The sequence below is a fragment of the Manacus candei genome, unplaced genomic scaffold (genome assembly GCF_025592945.1).
Source record: "Manacus candei isolate 608988 ecotype Guabito, Panama unplaced genomic scaffold, ASM2559294v1 h1tg000222l, whole genome shotgun sequence".
Classification (NCBI taxonomy): Eukaryota; Metazoa; Chordata; class Aves; order Passeriformes; family Pipridae; genus Manacus; species Manacus candei.
Window position 1 is genome coordinate 28,771 of NW_026138270.1, and position 24,183 is coordinate 52,953.

General features: G+C 57.8%; 2 protein-coding genes and 1 long non-coding RNA gene across 4 annotated transcripts; all 3 read left to right on the forward strand.

Moving 5' to 3' along the window:
- Positions 1-5,050: 5,050 nt before the first annotated feature.
- On the forward strand, positions 5,051-5,819 carry LOC127464421 (uncharacterized). The gene is made up of 3 exons (XR_007901358.1): positions 5,051-5,120; positions 5,219-5,257; positions 5,609-5,819. It is a non-coding gene; the product is annotated as an uncharacterized LOC127464421 (long non-coding RNA).
- Positions 5,820-18,603: 12,784 nt separating this feature from the next.
- LOC127464422 (class II histocompatibility antigen, B-L beta chain-like) lies at positions 18,604-21,417 on the forward strand. 2 transcript variants are annotated; one of them, XM_051774706.1, is made up of 5 exons: positions 18,608-18,995; positions 19,567-19,836; positions 20,465-20,746; positions 21,047-21,153; positions 21,268-21,415. In XM_051774706.1, exons 1-5 carry the CDS (start codon positions 18,911-18,913, stop codon positions 21,274-21,276), a joined length of 753 nt encoding a protein of 250 aa, XP_051630666.1. In that variant the 5' UTR covers positions 18,608-18,910; the 3' UTR covers positions 21,277-21,415. The 2 variants fall into 2 exon arrangements, with proteins under 2 accessions (XP_051630665.1, XP_051630666.1); XM_051774705.1 differs by having other exon boundaries at positions 18,604-18,995; positions 21,047-21,417.
- Positions 21,418-22,510: 1,093 nt separating this feature from the next.
- Positions 22,511-24,178, forward strand: LOC127464423 (H-2 class II histocompatibility antigen, I-E beta chain-like; the record flags this gene model as incomplete). Its single annotated transcript, XM_051774708.1, has 3 exons — positions 22,511-22,681; positions 23,178-23,447; positions 24,113-24,178. Coding segments are annotated over exons 1-3 (421 nt in total), but the record flags the coding sequence as incomplete, so codon positions are not given.
- Between the last annotated feature and the right edge of the window lie 5 nt (positions 24,179-24,183).

Here is a 24,183-nt window from a genome sequence, read left to right on the forward strand (position 1 = left end):
AGTGGGAGTGCTTTGGCGTCACTGGGATCCTACTGGTGGAAACTGGAATGTTACTGGTGCATCTGGGAGTGACTGGGAAGGACTATGAGCATGCTGAGGGCTCTACTGGGATATACTGGGAGTGTCTGCAACCATGGTGGGGGTGAATGGGACCATACTGGGAGTGACTGGGACTACATGAAGGGGAATTAGGACCAGGCTGGGGGCAACTGGAAGGAACTGTGAGTGACTGGATCTACAGTAGAAGCAACTGGCATTGACTGGGACTGTCAGGGGGGAGGACTAGGATCATACTTGGAGTGACTGGATCTGTGCTAGGGGCAACTGGGAGCAACTGGGACCATGATGGGGACAACTGGGATCATCCTGGGATCACGGTGGGAGAAGCTTGGCCCATGCTGGGAGCAACTGAGACCACACTGAGGGTGACTGGGGTCATCCTGGGATCATACCAGGAGTGAGTGGGATCATGCAGGAGGTGATTGGGATCATACTGGGAGCAACTGGGAGTGCACTGGGGATGACTGGAAGCGGCTGTGAGCAACTGGGATCATGCTGGAAGCTTCTGGGGGCAACAGGGAATGAGTGGGACCACATGGAGGAAACTGGGAGCAACTGGGAGAGACCAGGAGTGACTGGGATCATCCTGGGACTGACTGGGCGCTGAATCCGAAAAATCGGTCCGAGAAACTGCTGAGAGACTTTTTTATCTTTAAGCAGCAAGGTATTTATTTATTCAACGTTGGGAGCAAGCCAGCTGGCGCTGGACAAACTTGCTCGAAGGCTTCACACAAAATCAGCATTTTTCTACAATCTTCAGCTGGGATTAAATGCATATTCAAGTGATTACAACATCTATCGATGCATATTAATAACAGGCGGAGTAGAGGTGGAGCTCAGGCGGGGCTTGGGGCGGTGTTTCTCTTGGCCCTCAATCCTGAGGGTACTTCCACTCTTCCTCCATGGCTCTGGGGGCTTCAACTCATCTTCCTCAGCTTGACCTTCCTTCTCTTCCATTCTTCTTGACCCGCTCACTGAAGCTTGGAAAAAGCCCTGGCTCCCGGCCTATTCCTCCTATTCCAATGTCTCCCTGATCCTGCTGTCTCTCTAATTTATCCCCTCGAGGCCTAGGACATGTTCCTGTACTATTCTCTGAAGCTTTGCTCCAGTCAGTAGAACAGAACGAGCACAGATGGTCTTGGATGTTGGTAGCTTGTTAGCAGGCCCCAATTTCTTAGTTAACTCTTTTGGGCCTGGCCTCCTGTTTCCCCAGGGACACAGCCCGGGCCCGGCTGTTCCCATTCCCATTCCACGGGTTTGCATTCCTGTTCCAGGTGTTCCCATCCCGTTCTAGTTGTTCCCATCCCATTCCAGGTGTCCCCATTCCCATTCCAGGTGTTCCCATTCCCATTCCACATGTTCCAATTCCCTTTCCAGGTGTTCCATCCCATTCTAGGTGTCTCCATTCCCATTCCTATTGTCCCTTCTCCCATTCCTGGTGTTCCCATCCCACTTCTGTTTTCCCAATTCCCAGTTCATGGTGTTCCCATTCATATTCCAGGTGTCTCCATTCCCATTCCTGGTGTTCCCATTCCCATTCCAGGTGTTCCCATCCCACCTCTGTTTTCCCTATTCCCATTCCAGGTGTCTCCATTCCCAATCCAGGTGTTCCCATTCCCATTCCTGGTGTCCCCAGTCTGCTCCCAATGTTCCCATTCCCATTCCAGGTGTTCCCATTCCAATCCCAGGTGTTCCCATTCCCATTCCTGGTGTCCCAAACCTGCTCCCAATGTTCCCATTCCCATTCCCAGTGTTCCCATTCCCAACCCAGGTGTTCCCATTCCCATTCCTGATGTCCCCATTCCCAGCCCAGGTGTCCCCATTCCCATTCCAGGTGTTCCTATTCCCATTCCAGGTGTTCCCATTCCAGGTGTTCCCATTCCAGATGTCTCCATTCCAATTCCAGGTGTTCCCATTCCGATTCCTGGTGTCCCCATTTCCATTCCTGGTGTTCCCATTCCAGGTGTCTCCATTCCAATTCCAGGTGTCCCCATTCCCATTCCAGGTGTTCCCATTTCCATTCCAGGTGTTCCCATTCCCATTCCAGGTGTTCCCATTCCAGGTGTCTCCATTCCAATTCCAGGTGTTCCCATTTCCATTCCTGGTGTTCCCATTTCCATTCCAGGTGTTCCCGTTCCCATTCCAAGTGTTCCCATTGCAGGTGTCTCCATTCGCATTCCAGGTGTTCCCATTCGCATTCCAGAGTTTCCCATCCCATTCCAGGTGTTCCCATTCCCATTCCAGGTGTCCTCATTTCCATTCCAGGTGTTCCCATTCCCATTCCATGTGTCCCCATTCCCATTCCTGCTGGCCCCATTCCCATTCCTAGTGTTCCCACTCTGCTCCCAGTGTCCCCATTCCCATTCCAGGTGTTCCCATTTCCATTCCTGGTGTTCCCATCCCATTGCTATTGTCCCCATCCCATTCCTGATGTCCCCATTCCTATTCCAGGCATTCTCATTCCCATTCCAGCTGTTCCATCCCATTCTAGGTGTCACCGCTGTCATTTCCCCTGCTGGTTTACCTTTAAACCAGCACACCAGGTCTGTGCCCAACGGGGGTCCCTGTGGATCATCCAACGCGGGTCCTCCCATGGCTGATGGAGTTGGAGCAGCGGCCGAAGCTCTTCCCGCAGTCGGGGCACTCGGGGCTTCTCTTACCGGTGGGTCCGTTGGTGGGAGGTCAAGGCAGAGCTGTCCCTGAAGCTCTTCCCACACTCCCCACACTTGTGAGGCCTCTCCCTGATGTGGATGGGATGGTGGGTGTAGAGGGTGGAGCTGTCCCACATTCCCTACACGTGTAGGGCCGTTCCCCAGTGTGGATGTGCTGGTGGCTGAGCAGCTTGGTGCTTGTGCTGAAGCTCTTCCCACATTCCAAGCACTTGTAGGGCCATTCCCTGGTGTGGATGCAACGGTGTTTGCAAAGGCTGGAGCTGTCCCTGAAGCTCTTCCCACACTCCCCACACGTGTAGGGCCTTCCCCACTATGGATCATCTGGTGTCGGAGCAGGCTGGAGATCTGATTGAAGCTCTTCCCACACTCCCCACACGTGTAGGGTCATTCCCCACTGTGGATGTGCTGGTGCCTCAGGAGGTTGGATCTCTTGCTGAAGCTCTTCCCACATTCCAAGCACCTGAAGTGCTTTTCCCTGCTGGGAGGCTGCTCAGGGACCACCAGCTCGCAGCTCCGCCTCAAGCTCCGGCCGCCTTCCCGGCACACGCTGGCTCTTTCCTCCTCACAGCCCCCTGGGCTGGCTTTGGAGCCCCTCCTGCGGGGGCATCTCCGGCCCTTTTCCTCCCCGCTGCCTTCCTGCGCCGGGGAGCCCTTCAAAACGGCCTCTCCCACCAGGCTCTACCGGGGGGATTTGTCCTCCGCGCTCTCCGGCCTCACCTCGGGGCCTGGGGCAGGAACCAACAAGGACACGCAGGGGATTTGCCTCCGGCCCACAGGGAAGCCCAAGGACATCCCCCCAACTCCGGCCCCGGCAGGACGGCCACAAAAGACAGAAGACCCACCCAAAGGGGCACTGACTTCCTCCTCACCTGCCTGGGGGGCCCAAGGCATCTTCCTCTTCCTCGCAGCCTCCTCCTCCATCCGCCCAAGCTTTGGGAAGCAGAAATCCTGATGGGGGGGTAAAAACAAGGGGTGAATGCGTTGCCTTGGGGGTTCCTCCTGCCCAAGTCCAGTTCTAGGAGTCACCAGGCATCTTGTGTCCATAAAAACCCCCAAAACACCAACATTCAGCCCAAAAACCCCTCCCAGGAGTTCCCCCTCTCTGCTCTCTGGGGTTAGGGGGGTCCCCCCTGTCTGGTCTGATGGCACTTCTGCCTGCATTGGGGGTCCCCCTTCTCTGGGCTGCCGGGGGTCCTGCAGCTCCGGGGGGTTCCCACTCATTGGGGTCCCCTTGAGTGTTGCCAGGGGGGTCCCAGGGCTCACTTCTCCCCACTCTGCCTCCCGGGGCCGGCCGGCCTTCCTCTCTCGCCTCCCACCCTCGCAAACCTCTTGGCACTCTCGGCTCCCACCCCGCCTCAAGGCCCCCCCTCCTCTCCACACTCCAAGGCCTTCCCCCTCTCCGGGACCCCCGCTTAAGGGGCCCGGCGCTCCCTCTCTGCTCCCCCCCTCCAGCATTCCGGGGGTCCCCCAGCTCCGGGATCGCCCCTCTCCGCTCTCCCCACTCCGCGGCTACCGGGGTTCCCCCCCGGCTCTCACGGGGGCCCCCAAACCGCTCTCGCCCCCCCCGCCATTGCCCAGCGACCGCCAGGACCTTTTGGCTGCTCTTCTTTGTGCTCCCGCTCGGCTCCTCCCTCGGCTGGGCCGCCGCTTTTGGCGGGTTTCCTCCTCCGGGATCCGCCCCCTGCAGCCCTTCCCCCCTGGACCAGCCCCCTTGGGCCCCCCTTGGGCCCCCTTGCCCAATAAGTCTGGTTATACAGACAAGCAATTGGTTTTAACCCACAAAACCCAAATGTATAACCCAGCACCCTGGGGCATGAACAAAGTGGTTTTCCTTGGGCCCCCCCCCTGAGTCCAAAGTAAAGGGAGAGGGGAAAAAAACCTGTTGGTGAGAGTGGTGGTGCAGTCTGGTCAGAAGTGGTGATTGCAGTCCAGTTGAGGGTGGTGGTCTCAGTCTGGTTGAGAGTGGTGAGCTGCAGCCTTTCTCCCGATCCCACGAGTGGTGGAAAGGTTCCGAAACTCCAGGTTTATATATTCTCCAGTTCAGGCAGGAATGGTCAGTGATTCCCTCAGAGTGGGGAATTCCATAAAAGGATGCTTAGTTCCCTCTCTCAGAGCGGGGAATTCCATAAAAGGATATGAGGATTCTCAGAGAAGGGAATTCCATAAAAGGGTATGAGGACAGGAGCACCCAACCCACCTGGCAGGCCCCCCCCCGACAACAGTTCCTGGGAAAATGGCATGGAAGGCCATAGAATACACACTTTTGGGCTACACCCATCCAGTGAGGAATCGGTCCCAGCTGTTCTAACTAGGACACTGTGTCCGTCATCGCTGCCATCATCATCATCATCGGCCTCGTGGCAGTCGGTGTTTGGAAGCTCCGATCCGGTAACTCCCGGGATGGGGGTCGGCAAGGGGCACGGATCCGCCCGGCAGCATTCCGGGGATCCTGTGCCACGGGTGCTGATCCCGCTTTCTTTCCATAGGGAAGAGGGAGGGGAATGGATACGACCCCGCGCCCACCAGTGAGTCCCAGCAGCGTGTGTGGATCCAGATCCTCTGTGCAGGGATCCCAGGATGGATGCCGGGATTCCAGAGGGGAATGGGGGCCTAATGGCTGCAGTTGGATTGGAAGGGGATTGCAGCTCAGGGCAGGATTCCAGAGTGGGATCAGGTGGAATTGTGGACTGGTCACAGGGCTGGATTCTGCAGTGGGATTGGGGTGGGATGGATGGAGTGGGATTGGGGTGGGATGGACAGAGCAGGATCAGCTGGGATTCCGGAGAGGTTCCTACTCTCCCTGGGCTCCACAGCCAGATCCATCCCCTGGGATGGGAACAGGGACATGGTGACTCCTTTCCCCACTCTCATCCCAGCAGGAATCATGGCCTGAGCGATCCCGGAGCTGGATCCACCCCTTCCCTCTCCCTGTGGAAAGGCAGGAGCTGCTGGCAGAGCTCATCCCGCTGCTCCCACCCACCCCGGCCCCCCTGCGGCTCTTCCCCATGGATCAACTTCCTGCTTTTTCCCGTGTGAAACCCAGGACCACAATTATTCCTGAGGCTTTAATTTGGGTGTGAAAATCTCCTGCTTCGGGTAATAAATCCTGGCTCCCTCCTCCGGCATCCGGCAGTTCCTCTGTGGGAACCAGGGATAGGAATGGGGACAGGGGGGACTGGGATGGGGACATTGGGGACAGGGATGGGGACACTGGGAGCAGGTTGGGGACAGCAGAAATGGGCATGGGAACTCCAGGAATGGGAATGGGGACATTGGGAGCAGGTTGGAGTCACCAGGAATGGGAATTGGGGCACTGGGAATGGGAATGGGGACATGGGAGACCAGGATAGGGATAGTGGGGACAGGAATGGGGACAATGTGAGCAGGTTGGCTCAGCAGGAAGTGGGAATGGGGAGAGGGATGGGAACCCCAGGAATGGGAATGGGGACAGGGATGGGAACCCCAGGAATGGGAATGGGGACAGGGATGGGAACCCCATGAATGGGAATGGGGACAGGGATGGGAACCCCAGGAATGGGAATGGGGACAGGGATGGGAACGTGTCTCTCCAGGAGTTGGTTCAATCCAAAGGTGGGTCCCTGGCTCGAGGCCACGGGAAGCCCCTTCTTTGGGAATGTCTGGGAACCAGGTGTCAGAGGTTTGAAAAGAGGTGTTGGAATTGTTTCCCAGTGTCCCCCCATTCCCATCTGTGTCTCCCGGGATGGGGTGGGTTGGAGCGGAGCCGCAGGCGCTGGGCAGGGGCAGTGGGGGGAGGGCGGCTCTCGGGGACACCGCGGTGGCCGCGGGGAGGGCGGGGGGTCCTTTGTTCGGGGGCTTTTGGGGTTTGTCCGGGACCGGACAGAGCGGGAGCTGATTTTGGCCACCTTGTTCTCTTTTCCTGACAGGAAGTTTTTTCCCCACGGGACACCTCGTGGAGAACGACCGAGAGAGAGAGAGAGAGCCCGACCCATCTGGGAGCGAGGTGTTCTGCTTTGGGGACTGCCCTGGGAAAAGGGACTCCTTCACTGCTGGCTGCGAGCACACGGGGCTGAGAGAGCTTTGAACTGCCGGGACAGTTTCTCCCCCCACCTGGGCATTTGGGACTTGGTTTTGTTTCTTCTGAAAGTTTTTGGTTGCACCATTTGTTGTTTATTCAGATTTTGTTAATAAAAAGCTGTTTCTTTTCCGCACTTCCACTTGAAGTCTCTTAATTTCTAAGTTGTAATCTTGTTTAACTAAGACCCAGTGCCCTCAGGGGGAGGAGGAGGAAAGGAGACCAAGAGGTACCGTGGCCACTCAAACTGCAGAGGAACAACCTGTGCCAGTAGCAGCTGCCCCTCTACAGAAGAAATCCAAGACCAAATCAGCTCAGTTAGTGAGGGATGAAGGGGAAGCAGAGCCCTCAGAACAGGAGCAAGAGGCAGGGCCAGAGATAATCACCAGATCCCCATCCCCGGCTGAGCTGTGAGAGATGTGAAAAGATTTCAGCCTCCAGCTGGGAGAGCCCCTGCTGACCTGGCTGCTCCAGTGCTGGGATATCATGGCCCAGCATATGGAACTAGGTGGGAGTGCAGCCAAGCAACTGGGATCCCTGTCCTGGGATGTTGGGATTGACCAGGGGATTGGGAAGAGGACAGACAGGGGATGAGAGCTGGGTACAGGCTTGGGAATTGCCAGGAGGGCTTTTGAAAGGAGAGTAGAGGAAAGGGATGTCTAAGAACAAGTCCCTCAGGAGACAGAAGCAGAGAGGCTGAGTTTTGACCCCAGCACAAGGGTGTGCAGGGCAGAGCAGAGAATATGCCCACAGAAGATTCTTGTACGTCCGTCTTTGCAGTTCTGACAGGTACTTCTTGTCACAGCCTGTCCTCTCCATTCCAGAATGGGCTCTGGCAACCAAAGAACCAACACCCCACACCATAGTGCAGACCAACCCATGTGCTTTGGGCCCTTTTGTTGTCCTATCCATTCTGGCCTATCCTCTCCATCCCGGAATAGCCTCTGGAAACCAAAGAACCAAGCCCCCACCATGTGACAGTTCAACCCCACCCGTGTGCCAAGGGCTCCTTTGTGGTGTCACAGCCTGTCCTCTCCATTCTGGAATGGGCCCTGGCAACCAAAGAACCAACACCCCACAAGGTCAGAATGTAGCCCCACCCATGTGCCATGGGCCCCATTGTGATGGCCTGTCCTCTCCATTCTGGAATAGCCCCTGGAAACCAAAGAACCAACACCTCACACCCCCACAGTGCAGCCCCACCTGTCTGCCACGGGACTCTTTGGGATGTCACGGCCTTTCCCCCAGGAAAGAAAGCCTGGAACCTTCGGGTTTCACATGCACTTGGGGGGCCACCCTGGGCACTCCATGGGCAGCAAGAGTTTTCTGTCCTGGTCCTTTTTGTCTGGCAGAAATCTTCAGCTGTGTTCATTTTGGGCAGTCAGACTGGCAATTTCAGAGCAGGGTTCCTGCAAGTGAACGACAGCCCTTCCCTCCAGGAAAGAAACCCCTTACCCTCGGTCTCTTCTCCTGTTCCTTAAAACACAACCTGCAGGGAAGCTTTCTGGGATCTCTTCTCTTGGGAATTGGGAAGACAGACCCGCTCCCATGTTTAACACCTCAGGCAAAACCACCCTTTTACACCTTTCCCAACCCTCCCCAACCTTTCCCAAAGCCCAGATTTTACAGGTGTCCTGTAATTATGGCCCAATCTTACTGATATGGTTTGAACCTGGCTCCCTGCCAAGTCTCCAAACCTTACCACCAGAGTTCCACCCCCCCCCCAAACCTCAGGGAGAAGAGGGAGAAAAAAAAAACCTAAGAAAACCCGAAACGAGAGAGAGACAACCAAAGTGAGATATATAAATATATTTACACTTATATACAATTAAAATAAGGGAAAGGGAAGGGGGAAGGGAAAAGGAACAAAACCAAAATATTATATATATATAAATATCGCAATTAGCAGCCCAATATCTATCCACTAAAAGAGTTAGCAAAGAAATAGCTCACTACTCTCCTGGGACAACCGAGGGTCGCTCCAGAACGATCGCCGGCAACCTCTGTCTCCCAAGGTCGGCAAGGCCTAACCAGGCCTCGCTCCCCAGCACGGCAGATCAACAGCAGGGAACCTGCACCTCCAAGCCGCCGGAAGGAAAGAGAGCGAAGGCCTCTCCTCCTTTCTTATAATCTGACTTACGTAAAAATCGTAGGGAATACTGGGTAAATCTGGACCCTTCCTTGGTTACAAACTGGTCACCAAGGAAGGCCTAGCCCAAACCACCACATTCTCCACCCCTTATTCCATACTATTTTTACGTAACACCTATGTCTCACGTTCGTCTACATCCCGCGCATATATACACATATACATATATATATATATATAGTCCTTGTTGGTCTTTCGGCGCAGTTGTCTCGTCGTTGGAAAATCAATACCGATGTCAGTTCAGTTCAGTCCAGATCTTTGGTCTCCTCAGTCACAATTACAGTTCTGATTTATGGCTGTTTCATCACTGGACTGTCTCATCACTGGATACCAGCACCAGCTTAGTTCAGGTCTCTCTCTCTCTCATCTGGTGACTGGCTTCCTGTGAAAACACAACTCAGGACATACAATTAGTTTTTCCCCAAGGCTAAATTTCCTTGAGGCACACACTGGATGACTCCATCCTTCCTCATTATCCACCACGTATTTCCTGGCCCTTGAGCAAAGACAATCCCACGAACGGGTTTGTCTTGGCCTGAGGCAGGGGTAACCCAAACAGCTTTCCCTAGCATTCCCCTCAAATGGATTGCTGGAACTTTATCTCCATCAACAATGTGAAGGGATTCTGCTTGTGCGGGGCCAGCTCGATTGACAGAACCCCTGGTGTTAACTAGCCAGGTAGCCTTGGCTAAGTTCTTGTCCCAGTTTTTATAAGTCCTCTCACCTAGTGACTTTAGAGTTGTCTTCAACAGTCCGTTATATCTCTCAACCTTCCCAGCAGCTGGTGCATGATAAGGAATGTGGTACACCCATTCGATACCATGTTCCCTCGCCCAAGTGGTGACTAATCCATTTTTGAAATGAGTCCCGTTGTCCGACTCAATACGTTCTGGGGTCCCATGTCTCCACAGGACTTGCTTTTCAAGGCCCAGAATGGTATTCCGGGCCGTTGCGTGGGGCACTGAAAAAGTCTCTAACCATCCCATTGTTGCTTCCACCATGGTAAGTACATAGCACTTACCTTGGCGGGTCTGTGGCAGTTTGATGTAATCAACCTGCCATGCCTCTCCATACTTATACTTATCCCACCGTCCACCATACCACAGGGGCTTCAGTCTTTTCGCCTGCTTAATAGCGGCACAAGTCTCACAATCATGGATAACTTCAGAAATGATATCCATGGTTAAATCCACCCCTCGGTCTCGTGCCCATCTGTGGGTGGCATCTCGGCCCTGATGACCGGAAGCATCATGGGCCCATCGAGCTAGAAACAGCTCTCCCTTCTGCTGCCAGTCTAGGTCTACTCGTGACACTCCTATCTGTGCAGCTCGGTCCGCTTCTCTGTTGTTATTGTGTTCTTCATTAGCTCGCTTCTTGGACACCTGGGCATCTACATGGTGGACTCTCACATTCAGACTCTTCGCTCTGGCAGCGATGTCCTGCCACAAGTCAGCAGCCCAGATGGGTTTTCCTCCACGCCTCCAGTTCATCTTCTTCCATCGATCCAACCATCCCCATAAGGCATTGGCTATCATCCACGAGTCTGTGTAGAGGTAGAGTCTCGGCCAACCTTCTCGTTCAGCAACGTCCAGGGCCAATTGGACGGCTTTGAGTTCCGCAAATTGACTGGACTCGCCTTGACCTTCTACAGATTCTGCCACTTGTCGGGTGGGATTCCAAACGGCTGCTTTCCCTTCCGGTGGCAAAAGGCCTTAAAATCAAGTACCCAAAATTCATGGTCTGTTCTTTTTCCCACAAAAGAAGGCGTGGTGAACTCTCCAGACCAGGGAATTGGAAGATCTCCCCAAAACTCCTTTGGTACACGCTGCAGGGCCAACGATTCCTCTGCTCTGCCCTGTCGGCGCTGCTTTGTCTCATCTGGGTCCCCAGAAACCGTCAGCGAAAGCCGGGGAATAAAATCTCTGAGCAGAGATTGGGTTCCAGAGGTGACCCTACTTCATTCAGCGCTGAAGGGACACAGGAATTGCTCTCTAACACCTGTACATCGGTTCTTAAAACTTTGAACTATTTTCACATTGTAGCAGACAAAAGAATTCCTGTCCATTGGTTTACCAGTTCTCTGCAGGAATTCTTATTCTCTCTTCTATTGACTCTGGATTTCTCATTTTGCATGATGTTTAGTCCACAGTTTCTATCCTTTTCTTGTATTTTCCCTGGATAAAGAGAGCCTCAGTAACTGTCTGTGTTAGTTTTGTCTTCATCTCTAGTTTCTCTAAGGGTCTTGGTGGTTTAGAAATTCTGCCTTCTTGGTGTCCAGGTCTCAACAATAGATTTCTCTGCCAGGTCTCTGACCACTGAAATATGGCAGGCCTTAAACTTTTCCTTTGTTTTTCTAACAAATGGCCATGGGCCAGAACTTGTCCATCATCCATTGTCTCTTGCCCCCATTCAATCTCCTGCCAGCAGTTTCTCCCCACTGCTGGGTGGGCTCCTTTGTCAAGCACTAGAACTTGTTGGGTAACAGGCCCAGTCCTGTTGCACATTTTTCGTGGGGATCTGCAGGAGGGCATTGAGTCTTCCATGAGCAAATTGGCAGAGGACCCCAAGCTGGCTTGCAGTGTGGATGTGCTGGAGGGCAGGAAGGCTGTGCAGAGGGACCTGGACAGGCTGGACCTCTGGGCCGAGCCCGTGGGCATGAGGTTCAAGAGTGCCTTTGGTGCCTTTGGGGCCTCTGGCCACAAGAACCCCCTGCAGCTCCAGGCCGGGGGCAGAGGAGCTGCAAAGGGTCCCCGTGGGAGAGGCCCTGGGGGTGCTGGTGGACAGAGGCTGAACCTGAGCCAGCGGGTGCCCGGGTGGGCAAGAAGGCCAAGGGCAGGCTGGCCTGGATCAGAAAGAGTGTGGCAGCAGGAGCAGGGCAGTGATTCTTCTGCTGGATTTGGCACTGGTGAGGCCACCCCTGGTGAGCTGTGTCCAGCTCTGGGCCCCTCAATTCAGGGAGAACCTTGAGGGGCTGCAGTGGGTGGAGAGCAGGGCAATGGAGCTGGGTAAGGGTCTGCAGTGCCTGGCCTGTGAGGAGCAGCTGAGGGAGCTGGGCTTCTCCAGCCTGGAGAAGAGGAGGCTCGGGGCTGACCTTCTCCCTGTCCACAACTTCCTGACAGGAGGCTGGAGCCAGGTGGGGGTCAGCCCCTTCTCCGAGGCAACAGGCGATAGGACAAGAGGACACGAGGACCTGCCTGTCAGGGGCTGTTTGTCAGGGACAGGAGCAGGACTTTTTGGAGAGAAAGAGGGATTAGGTATTGAAATGGGCTGCCCAGGGAGGTGGTGGAGTCACCGTCCCTGGAGGTGTTTAAGCAAAGACTGGCCATGGCACTGAGTGCCGTGCTCTGCTTGACGTGCTGGGGATGGGGCGTAGGCTGGACGCCGGTTGATCTCACAAGTCTCTGCCAAGCTCAGGGACTCTGGGCTTCTGTGCCACCCCAGCCTTTGGGGACAGCGTGCTGGTGGCTCAGAGGCTCCATCCTTGCCTTGCCTTGCCCATCTCCTGGCTGCCAGGCAAGGGCCTTGTGACATCACAGCCTCTGTGGAACAGCGCGGGGGCTGAAAAGTGTCAGTGCTGCGTCCCCGTGCCCAGAGCCTGGGCAGAAGTCGGCTGGCAGGGACGGGCAGAGACTGTGCAGAGGTGTCAGCTCGTCCCGCAGCAGCACCATGCCCAGCCAGGGCATCTCCTGGCTCCTCAGGCTCTCGGTGCTCCTGCTCTTGCCTGGCCCACTGGAGCCTTGCAGCCGTGCCACAGGTGCCATTGCTGAGAACCGGGGTTTGCCTTGGCTGGCCCCTTGCCAGAAAAGGCAGGAGAGGCTGGAGAGAGGGGAAGGAGGGGGGTCAGGCCGCTGGGATGGTGCCGGCGGGCCGTGAGCCCGAAGCCAGCAAGGCCTTGGGCCCACCCGGTGTCAGGGGAGGACTGAGAGCCCCCAGGGAGGAGGAAAGCTGGGCAGGCCCCAAGGCTCCTGGGCCTCTTCCTTGGCAGCCCTTTGGCCAAGGCCCCGAGGCAGAGGTGGGGCTCAGCCCCTGCCCAGCAATGGGGCACAGGCTGAGCCCCAGGGACACCAGACCCAGGCGGCCTGAGCTCTTCTTCCTACAGCGTCTGCCTGGGGCAGCCCAGCCAGGCCTGAGTCTCTGCAGGAGAGGCCAAGCCCAGCCAGAGAGGGCTCAGCCCTCTGAGGCTGCACTCACTGTAAAGGGAACAAAACATTGGCCCAGAGGACATCCTGCCCCCAAAGGGAGAACTGGAAATGTCAAGAAGAAAAAAGTCACCCCCCTCCATTCTTCAAGACATGTTTAGACCTCTTTCCTAAAAGCATCCAGGACTCGGGTCACCCAATTTTCTGTCTGACAAGGGTTTTTCCATGGTTCCCCTCAATTCCCAGCCCGCCCAGGATCACTTTTGGGGTCCCAACCCCCACTTTTTCCCCCCTCTCCCACCCCTTACACATCATTCTCCCAATCCCCAGTCCCCTCATGCTCAGTTTGGGGGTCCCACCCTCCCCTTTTCCCCACTCTTCTGACCTCTCCCTCCCCTTTCCCATCAACCCCCAATCCTCATTCCCCCTCCCCCTCTACTTTTGGGGGCTTCCACTCTCATCCCACTCAGTTTGGGGTCCCACCACCCCTTTTATCCCCTCTGATTCACCTATCCCTCCCTTCCCAACACCCCCTCTCATCCGAGAGCTCCTCACCTTCAGCGGGGGGGGGCTCCCAGTAACACCAGTGCTCATAAATGTCCCCTCCAGAAGGGGTTAGGTGGGGTTCTGGGTGGACTCTGAGTGAGTTTGGGAGTTCCTTGGGGGCTGTGGGGTGGTTTAAGGGGGTCCCAGCACACTTTGGGATGCACTGGATGCCGTGTTGGGGCGCAGATGTCCCCCCAAAGCTCCCCCAGAACAGGGTGACACAAGGGGGGGGCACAGAGGGGTCCCCATTCCTGATCCATCCTGGAGCAACCACACTGGGGGCAACTGGGATCAGAGTGGCAGCAGCTGGGCCCCTGCTGGGTTCATACTGGGACCATCCTGGGAGTGACTGTAAGAATACTGGGAGTATGTGAGAGGGACTGCAGCCATACTGGGGATGACTGGGATCAAACTGGATTTGTACTGGAACTGTCTGCAATTACCTGGGATCATACCGGGGGTGACTGGACACATACTGAGATCATACTGGGAGCAACTGGGACCATGCAGGGGCAAATGGCATCGTCCAGGCAGTGACTGAAAGTGCCTGGGGCCAGACTGGACTCAGACTGGGAGTCCCTGAGAGGGAAAGGAACCATCCTGGGGGGACTGGGAGCAACTGGGACCACCTTGGGGGCAACTGGGATCCTATTGGGAGTGACTGTCAGTGCCCAGGATCATACTGGGAGCAACTGGGATCATGCTGGTGGCACAAAGGACAGAGGGAGGGGAGGGGAAAAGGGAGGGGAGGGGAACAGAGGGGAGGGGGAATTTTAGAAAGGATAAAGAGGAAAGAAAGACAAAAAAGGAAGAAAAATAAGAGAAAAAGCTGAGTTTAAACATTCAGAACATGTGTGAGTCCCTGAGAGCTCCCAGGTCAAAGGCAGGGGAAGTGTTTGCAGGGGACAGGAGCCTGTTCAGGGCTCAGGAGCTGCTGCTGCCCAAAGGGAGGAAACGCACCGAGGGCTCGGAGCAGAGTTTGTGCTTTGGGGCCTTTGCCAAGAACCCGCAGGAGGGAAAGCAGTTCCAGCCAGGGGGGCCCAGGGGCTCCCAGCACGGGCCCAGGGGCTCCCAGTCACCCCCAGCATGGGCCCAGTCACCCCCAGGATGGGCCCAGTCACCCCCAGGATGATCTCAGTCACTTTTAGTCATGCCCAGTCTGATCCCAGCATGATCCCAGTCACTCCCAGTCTGATTCCATTCTCTCCTAGTAGGTCCAAGTTACTCCCTGCAAGTTCTGAGTTGCTCCCAGTCACTCCCAGTATAATTCTGGTGTTTCCCATTATATCTCAGTTGCCCCATTGTAGTCCCACTCACTTCCAGTCGTTTCCAGTAGCTTCCAGTATGATTCCAGTTGCTCACAGCCACTCCCAGTCACCCCCAGTGTGGTCCCAGTCACTCCCAGGATGGTTGCAGACTCTCCCAGTAGATCCCAGTTGCCCTCAGGATGCTCTCAGTCATACCCAGTTGACTTCCACTTGCCCCAGGATGCTTCCAGTTCCCATCAGTACAATCCCAGTCACTCCCAGTCTATGCCAGTTGCCTCCAGTATGCACCCTGTCACTCCCAGTTACTCCCAGTTCCACCATACTTCCAGCATGGCCCCACTGGCTCCCAGTTCCACCCTGTGTAGTTTTACTCACTCCCAGTATGATCCTGGGCACTGACAGTCACTCCCAGGATGGTTCCAGTATGGCCCTGGTCACTCCCACTAGGATCCCAGTCTCTCCCAGTCACTCCAAATAGGATCCAAGTCACTCCCAATTGGATCCCAGTTACCGCCAAGGTGGTCCCAGTTGCTTCCAGTATGATCCCAGTTGCCCCCAGTGTGGTTCCAGTTGCTCCCATCCACCCCTTCTGTGCTTCCAGTCACTCCCAGTATCATCCCTGTCACTCTCAGTCACTCCCAGTAGATCCCACTTGCCTCTAACATGCTCCCAGTCACCCCCAGTATCACCTCACTCACTTTTAGTCATGCTCAGTATCATCCCACTATGATCCCAGTCACTCCCAGTACAATACCAGTCTCTCCTAGTAGGATCCAAGTTACCCCCTGCATGGTCCCAGTTGCTCCCAGTCACCCCATTCGAGTTCCACTCCCTCCCAGTCCCTCCCAGGACGATCCCAGTAGCTCCCAGTGACACCCCAGATGGTGGCACTCACACCCAGGATGAACCCAGACATGCCCTGGCACTCCCAGGATAAAGCCATTTGCCCCCAGCGGGGTCCCAGTTCCTCCCAGTCACTGACTATGGTTCCAGTTGCTCCCAGGATGATCCCTGGCACTCCCAGTCACTCCCACTATGATCCCAGTCAGTCTCAGTATGATCCCAGTCACTCCTAGTCTCTCCCAGTATACCTCAGTTGAAGTCAATGTGGTCCCACTCACTCCCAGTTGCTCCCAGTATCTTCCAGCATAATCCCAGTTGCTCACAGCCACTCCCAGTCACTCCCAGTGTGGTCCTAGTTGCTCCCAGTTTTTCTACTGTGATCCCAGTTGCTCCCAGTTGCCCTGAGCAGAGACCCAGTTGCTTCCAGCATGATCCCTGTCTGATCCCAGTCTGATCCCAGTCTGATCCCAGTAATATCCCAGTATTATCCCAGTACAATCACAGTTGTCCCCAGCATGGGCCAAGTTGCTCCCAGTTGCCTCCAGCACAGATCCAGTCAATCCAAGTGTGATGCCAGTCTTCCCCCAGCATGGTCCCAGCCAATCCCAGTTGCCCCATTGTAGATCCAGTCACTCCCAGTCACTCCTAGCGTTGTCCCAGTCAATCCCAGTTACCCCACTGTAGATCCAGTCACTCCCAGTCACTCCTAGTGTGGTCCCAGTCGCTCCCAGTATGATCCCAGTAACCTCCAGCGTGATCCCACTTGCTCCCAGTCTATCCCAGTTGCACCAACATGGTCCCAACTGCCCTCAGAATGCTCCCAGTCATTCCCAGTATGACCCCAGTCACCCTCACTGTGGGCCCAGTTGTCCCCAGCATGGGCCAAGCTGCTCCCAGTTGCCTCCAGCACAGATCCAGTCAATCCAAGTGTGATCCCAGTCTTCCCCCAGCATGGTCCCAGCCAATCCCAGTTGCACCACTGTAGATCCAGTCACTCCCAGTTGCTCCCAGTTGCCCCCCACATGGTCCAAGTCACTCCCAGTGTGCTCCCAGTCACCCCCACGATGGTTGCAGACTCTCCCAGTAAATCCCAGTTGCCCTCAGCATGCTCACAGTCATACCCAGTTACTTCCACTTGCCCCAGGATGCTTCCAGTTCCCATCAGGACAATCCCAGTAACTCCCAGTCACTCCCAGTCTATGCCACTTTCCTCCAGCATGCACCCTGTCATTCCCAGTCACTCCCAGTTCCACCATACTTCCAGCATGGCCCCACTGGTTCCAGTATGATCCTGGGCACTGACAGTCACTCCCAGGATGGTTCCAGTATGGTCCTGGTCACTCCTACTAGGATCCCAGTCACTCCCAGTAGGATCCCAGTTGCCCCCAAGGTGGTCTCAGTTGCTCCCAGTATGATCCCACTATGAGTCCAGACACCCTCAGTACAATCCCAGTAACTTGCAGACACTTCCAGTACGAATCCAGTTTGTTCCCAGTCATCCCCAGTATGACCCCAGTCACCCTCACTGTGTCCCCAGTTTCTCCCAGCATTGGCCAAGCTCTCCAACTGTGATCCCAGTATGATCCCAGTACTCCCCAGCATGGTCCCAGTTGCTCCCAGTTTCTCCCAGTGTGATCCCAGTTGCTCTAAGTTGTCTCTAGGATTGACCCAGTCTCTCCCTTTAAGATCCCAGTCTGATCCCAGTATGAGCCCAGCAGGGGCCCAGCTGCTCCCAGGATGATCCCAGTTGCCCCCAGCGTGGTTCCAGTTGCTCCCATTCACCCCTATTATGGTTCCACTCACTCCCAAACATTCCCAGTATATCCCAGTTGCCCCCAACATGCTCCCAGTTGCTCCCAGTATGATCCCAGTTGCCCCAGTTCTGGTCCCGCTGGCTCCAGTCCAGGTCTGGGTGTATCCCGGTGCCCCCCCTGTCCCCCCACCCCGCTCTCACCCCCTTTTCTCTCCCCACAGAGCTCCTGAGCCGCCGGCGGCCGCAGCCCCTCCCCGTGGCCTCGGGCCCAGCCGGGACCCCCCAGTCCAGCCCCACCTGCACTTTTGGGGGTCGTGTGTTCCCCCCGGCCCTGCTTTTGTTCACACCCCAGCTGGCTGCTCCCAGTGTTCCCAGTAAAGCTTCCCAGTTCTCTGCAGTCCCGGTTTTTGGGGGGGCAGTGAGGGGGCTCTGAAAATCCCAGGAATGGGGGGGTTTGGGCACTTCCAGACCCACAAAATCCTTTGAACAGGACTTTTGGGGACATTCAGACCCCAGAAATCTTGGGAACATGGGGGCTCTCCTAGATCCCAGAAGTTACAGGAACATCGTGGTTGGGGCACTCCCTGACCCCAAAATATTGGAAAAGAGGGGCTTGGACACTCCTAGACCATGAAACGCATGGGAATAGGGGGTTGGGGCACTCCCAGACCCTAAAAATCCCCGAGAAAGTTGGCTTGGGCACATCCAGAGCCCAAAATATTGCAAAAGAGGGGACTGGACACTCCCAGACCCTAAAAGTCCCAGGCAGAGTGGGATTTGGAAAGCGTCACACCCCCAGAATCCCAGGAACTGGAAATTATTGGGCACTCGGGGCCACCCAGAACTTCATTCCCACGTATCCAGGTCAACCCAAACGCCAAACTCAGGAATCCGGGAACTCCCAGAACCCACCTTGGACCCCCCAAAACCCGGGCAGGGTCAGCAGCAGCAGCCAATGGGAGCGAGCGCTGTTGGTGCGTCATCAGCTGCCGGGCAGACCCGTCCGGAACGGAGCCCTCCCCGAGCTCAGCCAGTCAGAGACCGCCCTCAACTCATTTTGGGGACCCGTGGGAGCTGCGGGAGCCCGGGATGGGCGGTTTTGGGGGTTCCCTGAGCTTTGGGAGCCCTGGCTGGGCATTTTTGGTGGGCCCTGAGCTCCCCCCTCCCCCGCAGCCCACGGACCCCCCGAACCCCCCAGCCCCGGGGCTGCCGCGGGGGCCCCCAACGGCCCTCAGCCAATCCCAAAGCGCCCACGCCGCCCGCGCCCAATCCCAGCGCGCCGCGCTGATGACTCATCAGTCGCCGGGAAGACGCCTCGAAAAAAGGGCCCCAACTGCGCCCTCAGCCAAGCCCAGCGCGCCCCAAACCCCCCAAAACGGCGCCGCCCGGCTGGTTTGGGGCTGTCAGCAGCTGTCCGGCGCTGGGCATGGAGCGTGTGCGGGGAGCTGGGGCCGTGCTGGCGGTGCTGGTGGTGCTGGGAGCCCCCCCGGCTGCGGGCGAGGAGCTGTCGGGTGAGCGGGGGGGGCGGGCAGGGGGGTCGGGTGGGAAAGGGGGGAAGGAGGGGAGAAAAGAGGGGGTGGGAGCCCCAAAAGTGAGTGCGAGGGGGGTTGAAAGCCCCGGAATGAGCGGGAGGGGGGTGGGACCCCCAAAAGTGAGTGGGAGGGGGTTTGGAAGTCCCGGACTGAGTGGAAAGGGGGTGGGAGCCCGAAAGTGAGGGCGGGGCGTTCTTCGGATTGGGGGGACGGTGGGAAAGGGAGGGGGGGAAAGGGGTGGTGGGAGAGCAGGCAGAGAGGTGCCATGGGGGTCCCTCGGTGTCCCTTGAGCCCTGGTAGGGGGTTCAGTTCCTGGAGCTCTGGAGGGGGTTGTATCCGCATTGTGGGGGTCCCCAACCCCCCTGTCCATCCCCGGGGGACTGATGAGGGAGTTCCCCTCACCCAAGAGCCGGTGCTGGGGCGTCCGTGGGGTGGACTGGGTTGGGAAAGGGGGGTCCGGGGTGGCCCCTTGATCTCCCACCCTGTTGTGGGGGGCTGGAGGATGATGGGGGGGACGGGGCACCCCCTGACCCGTGTCCTGCACACACAGGGGTGTTCCAGTGGATAGGAAAACAGGAGTGTCATTTCATCAACGGCACCGAGCAGGTGAGGTTCCTGGAGAGGCACTTCTACAACCGGGAGCAGCTCCTGCATTTTGACAGCGACGTGGGGGTCTATGTGGGGGACACCCCATTTGGGGAGATCCAGGCCAGAGACTACAACAACCACCGTGAATATCTGAAGTATAAACGGGGTCAGGTGGACACGTACTGCCGGTACAACTACAAACTTGGTACCCCGTTCAGCGTGGAGAGGAGAGGTGAGCGTGGGGCAGAGCGGGTCCCCTCGGCACCTGCTCTGGGAATGACCATGGAGCCCCTCAAACCCTCCCTGGGAATCACTTCAGACCTCTCAGCCCTCCCTGTGCCCGTTCCCGTAGCCTTTTGCCCACTCCGCGTTCCTCCCAGTCCATCCCAGTCTCTCCCAGTGCCCCCCCGCGTCTCCACCCCGCTGGGGCCACCCCGCTCCCGCCCCTCAGCCAATCCCAGCGCGTCTCTCTGATGACGCTCCAGTTGCCAGGCAGACGCAAAACAAAGAGTTCCCTCCCCAGGACTCAGCCTCCCAGGCCCGATCGCTTCCTTCCCAGTCCACACCAGTCACTCCCAGACCCTCTCGCTCCACTCCCAGACCCTCTCGATCCACTCCCAGACCCTCACAGTCCATTCCCAGACCCTCTCAGTCCATTCCCAGTCGTTCTCACTTTACTCCCACACCTCCCAACTCTCTCCTCAGAGCCCCCCCAGCCCATCCCTTTCTCCCCCAGTCTATTCCCACTCCCTCCCACTGCCATCCCAGTCCCTCCCAGTCCCTACCAATGTCCTCCAAGCCCTCTCCCCTCCCTCCCAGTGCCCCCCAGCTCAGCCCAGTGTCTCCCCCGTCCCTGCCAGTGCCCCCCAGCGTGTCCATCTCGCTGGTGCCGTCGAGCTCCCAGCCCGGCCCCGGCCGCCTGCTCTGCTCCGTGATGGATTTCTACCCTGCGCCGGTGCAGGTGAGGTGGTTCCAGGATGGGCAGGAGCTGCCGGAGCACGTGGTGGCCACCGACGTGGTCCCCAACGGGGACTGGACCTACCAGGTGCTGGTGCTGCTGGAAATCCCCCCCCGGCGCGGGGTCACCTACAGCTGCCAGGTGGAGCACGTCAGCCTGGAGCACCCCCTCAGCCGGCACTGGGGTACGGCCCGGCCCCCCCAGCACCGGGGGCACACTGGTAGGGGGTCCAGGGGGGAAAGGGGGAAACTGGGGGCGACTGGGAGGCGGTTTGGTGGGTGCTGGGGGGGATGGGAGGGGGGTTGGATGGTCCTAAAAGGTCTGGGAGGGGCTGGGTGGGATCCCTGCAGGGGCTGGGAAGGGACTGGCAGGAGGTTGGAGGGACCCCCGGGTGGGCTGGGGGAGAGCGGGCCGGGCTCTGTGGGGTGTCGGGGGGTGCGTGGGAGGAGGTTTTGGGGGTGCTGACCCCCCCGGCTCCCCCTAGAGATGCCACCGGACACCGTCTGCAGCAAGATCCTGGTGGGGGTCGGGGGCTTCGTCTTGGGCTTGGTCTTCCTGGCGCTGGGGCTCGGCTTCTACCTGCGGGAGAAGGTAAAGGGGGGTCCCCAAATGGGGGTCGTGGCCCCCCCCTTGCTCTCCCACAGCCTCTGGGCCCCCCCTGCCCCCCCAGCCCCTTTGCTCTCACCCCCTTTTCTCTCCCCACAGAGCTCCTGAGCCGCCGGCGGCCGCAGCCCCTCCCCGTGGCCTCGGGCCCAGCCGGGACCCCCCAAACCCTGCGCTCATTTGGGGGGGTCGCCTGTCCCCCCCTTCCCTCCATTTCTTCCCACACTAACCAGCTGTTCCCAGTGTTCCCAGTAAAGCTTCTCAGTGCTCTGCAGTCCTGGTTGTTGGGGGTACTGATGGGGGGGCTCTGAAAATTTTGGGAACAGAGGGGTTTTGTATTCCCAGACCCTGAAAATCCTGGGAACTGGAGCGTTTGGGCACTCTCTGACCCCGAAATATCACAAAAGAGGGATGTGGACACTCCTAGACTCCAGAAATCCTGGGAACAGGGAGGTTTGGGCAGTGTCAGCCTCCCAGTAATCCAGGAACAGGAGGGATTGGGCTGTCCCAGGACCACACAATCCAGGAAAAGAGGGTGTTATTTACTCCTAGACCCCTAAAATTGTCAGAACAGGTGGGTTGGGCACTGCCAGGCCCCCAAAATTATGGGAACAGGGGGGTCAGGAACATTGAAACCACAAAAAATCTTGTGAACACAGGGGTATAGACTCTCCTAGAACTGAAAAGTCACAGGAATAAAGTTCTTGGGGCATTTCTAGACCTCAAAATATTGGAATAGAGGGCTTAGGACACTTCCAGATCTTAAAACTCCAAAGAACAGGGGGGGTTGGGCATTCTGAGCCCCCCAAAATTCTGGATAAAGGTGGTTTTGGTACATTCAGAGCTCTACAATCCTGAGAATAGGTGGCTTTGGGCAATGGCAGCCTCCCAGTAACTCAGGAACACAGGGGTTTGACCTGTCCCAGCCCCAAAAACTCCTGGAAAAGACAGGTTTAGGTACTCCCCGAACCCCAACACTGTGAGAACAGGCGGGTCTGGGCACTCCCAGGTCCCCAAAATTGTAAGAACAGTGGGGTTTGGGGCACTCTCAGAACCACAAAATCCCGGGAACAGGGGGGTTATTGGGCACGCGCGAACACCCCAAACCTGCTTCCAATGTATCCAGGACACCCCAAACCCCATCCCCAGCAATCCGGGAACCCCCAAAACCCCGGGGTTGGACCCCCCCAGCCCCGGGGCTGCCACGGGGGCCCCCAACGGCCCTCAGCCAATCCCGAAGCGCCCACGCCGCCCGCGCCCAATCCCAGCGCGCCGCGCTGATGACTCATCAGTCGCCGGGAAGACCAGGCTCCAACACGGCCCCAAACCGGCACCGGGCTTTGCCCTCAGCCAATCCGAGCGCGCCCAAAAAGCCCCAAAACGGCGCCGCCCGGCTGGTTTGGGGCTGTCAGCAGCTGTCCGGCGCTGGGCATGGAGCGTGTGCGGGGAGCTGGGGCCGTGCTGGCGGTGCTGGTGGTGCTGGGAGCCCCCCCGGCTGCGGGCGAGGAGCTGTGGGGTGAGCGGGGGGGGTGGGAAGGGGGGCAAGAGGGGAGAAAAGAGGGGGTGGGAGCCCCAAAAAAGTGAGTGCGAGGGGGGTGGGAAGGCCCGGAGTGAGTGGGAGGGGGGTGGGAGCCCCAGAGTGAGTTTGGGGGGATGTGTGGATAGTGGGACCGGTGGGAAAGGGGTGGGAGAGGGGGGCAAGGGGGTGTGGGAGAGCAGGCAGAGGGGTGCCCTGGGGGTCCCTGGGTGTCCCTTGAGCCCTGGAGCGGTTCCCTGGGGCTCTGGGGGGGTCGGATCGGCAGTGGGGGGTGTCCCCAACCCCTCTGTCCATCCGCGGGGGGCTGATGGGGGGGTTCCCCCTCAGCCAAGAGCTGGTGCTGGGGCGTCCGTGGGGCAGACGGGGGTGGGAAAAGGGGGTCCGGGGTGGCCCCCTGAGCTGCCAGCCTGCTGGGGGGGGCTGGGGGATGATGGGGGGTACGGGGCATCCCCTGACCCGTGTCCTGCACACACAGGGGTGTTCCAGGAGATGGTAAAGCACGAGTGTCACTTCATCAACGGCACCGACCGGGTCAGGAACGTGGACAGGTACATCTACAACCGGGAGCAGTACGCCCACTTCGACAGCGATGTGGGGGTCTATGTGGGGGACACCCCATTTGGGGAGATCCAGGCCAGGTACTGGAACAGCGACCAGGAACAGCTGGAGTACGATCGGTCTGCGGTGGACTGGTACTGCCGGCACAACTACAAGGTGTTCACCCCGTTCGCCGTGGAGAGGAGAGGTGAGGGTGGGGCAGAGCGGGTCCCCTCGGCCCCTGCCCCGGGAATGACCCTGGAGCCCCTCAAACCCTCTCTGGGAATCACTCCAGACCCCTCAGCCCTCCCTGTGCCTGTCCCGTGGCATTTTGCCCCTCCCAGTTCTTCCCAGTCCATCCCAGTCTCTCCCAGTGAGGCCCAGTCCATCTGAATCCATTCCAGTTTTTCAGAGTCCATCCCAGTCCACCCCAGTCCATCCCAGTCTCTCCCAGTGCCCCCCCCGCGTCTCCACCCCGCTGGGACCACCAAACTTCCGCCCCTTAGCCAATCCCAGCGCGTCTCTCTGATGACGCTCCAGTTGCCAGGCAGACCCAAACCAAAGACTTCCCTCACCACGACTCAGCCTCCCAGTCCCGAGCGCTTCATTCCCAGTCCATACCAGTCACTCCCAGACCCTCTCCCTCCACTCCCAGACCCTCTCAGTCCATTCCCAGTCGTTCTCACTTCACTCCCACATCTCCCAACTCTCTCCCCAGTGCCCCCCCAGCCCAGCCCCTTCTACCCCACTCGATTCCCACTCCCTCCCACTGCCATCCCAGTCCCTCCCAGTCCCTACCAATGTCCTCCAAGCCCTCTCCCCTCCCTCCCAGTGCCCCCCAGCTCAGCCCAGTGTCTCCCCCGTCCCTGCCAGTGCCCCCCAGCGTGTCCATCTCGCTGGTGCCGTCGAGCTCCCAGCCCGGCCCCGGCCACCTGCTCTGCTCC

What these genes read in the sequence shown, in the direction of transcription:
- LOC127464422 (XM_051774705.1), top strand. Translation starts at nt 18,911, where the DNA reads ATGGAGCGTGTGCGGGGAGCTGGGGCCGTGCTGGCGGTGCTGGTGGTG. An exon ending in TGCGGGCGAGGAGCTGTCGG is followed by an intron (nt 18,996 to 19,566) that starts GTGAGCGGGGGG and finishes CTGCACACACAG; the next exon opens with GGGTGTTCCAGTGGATAGGA. An exon ending in GTTCAGCGTGGAGAGGAGAG is followed by an intron (nt 19,837 to 20,464) that starts GTGAGCGTGGGG and finishes CGTCCCTGCCAG; the next exon opens with TGCCCCCCAGCGTGTCCATC.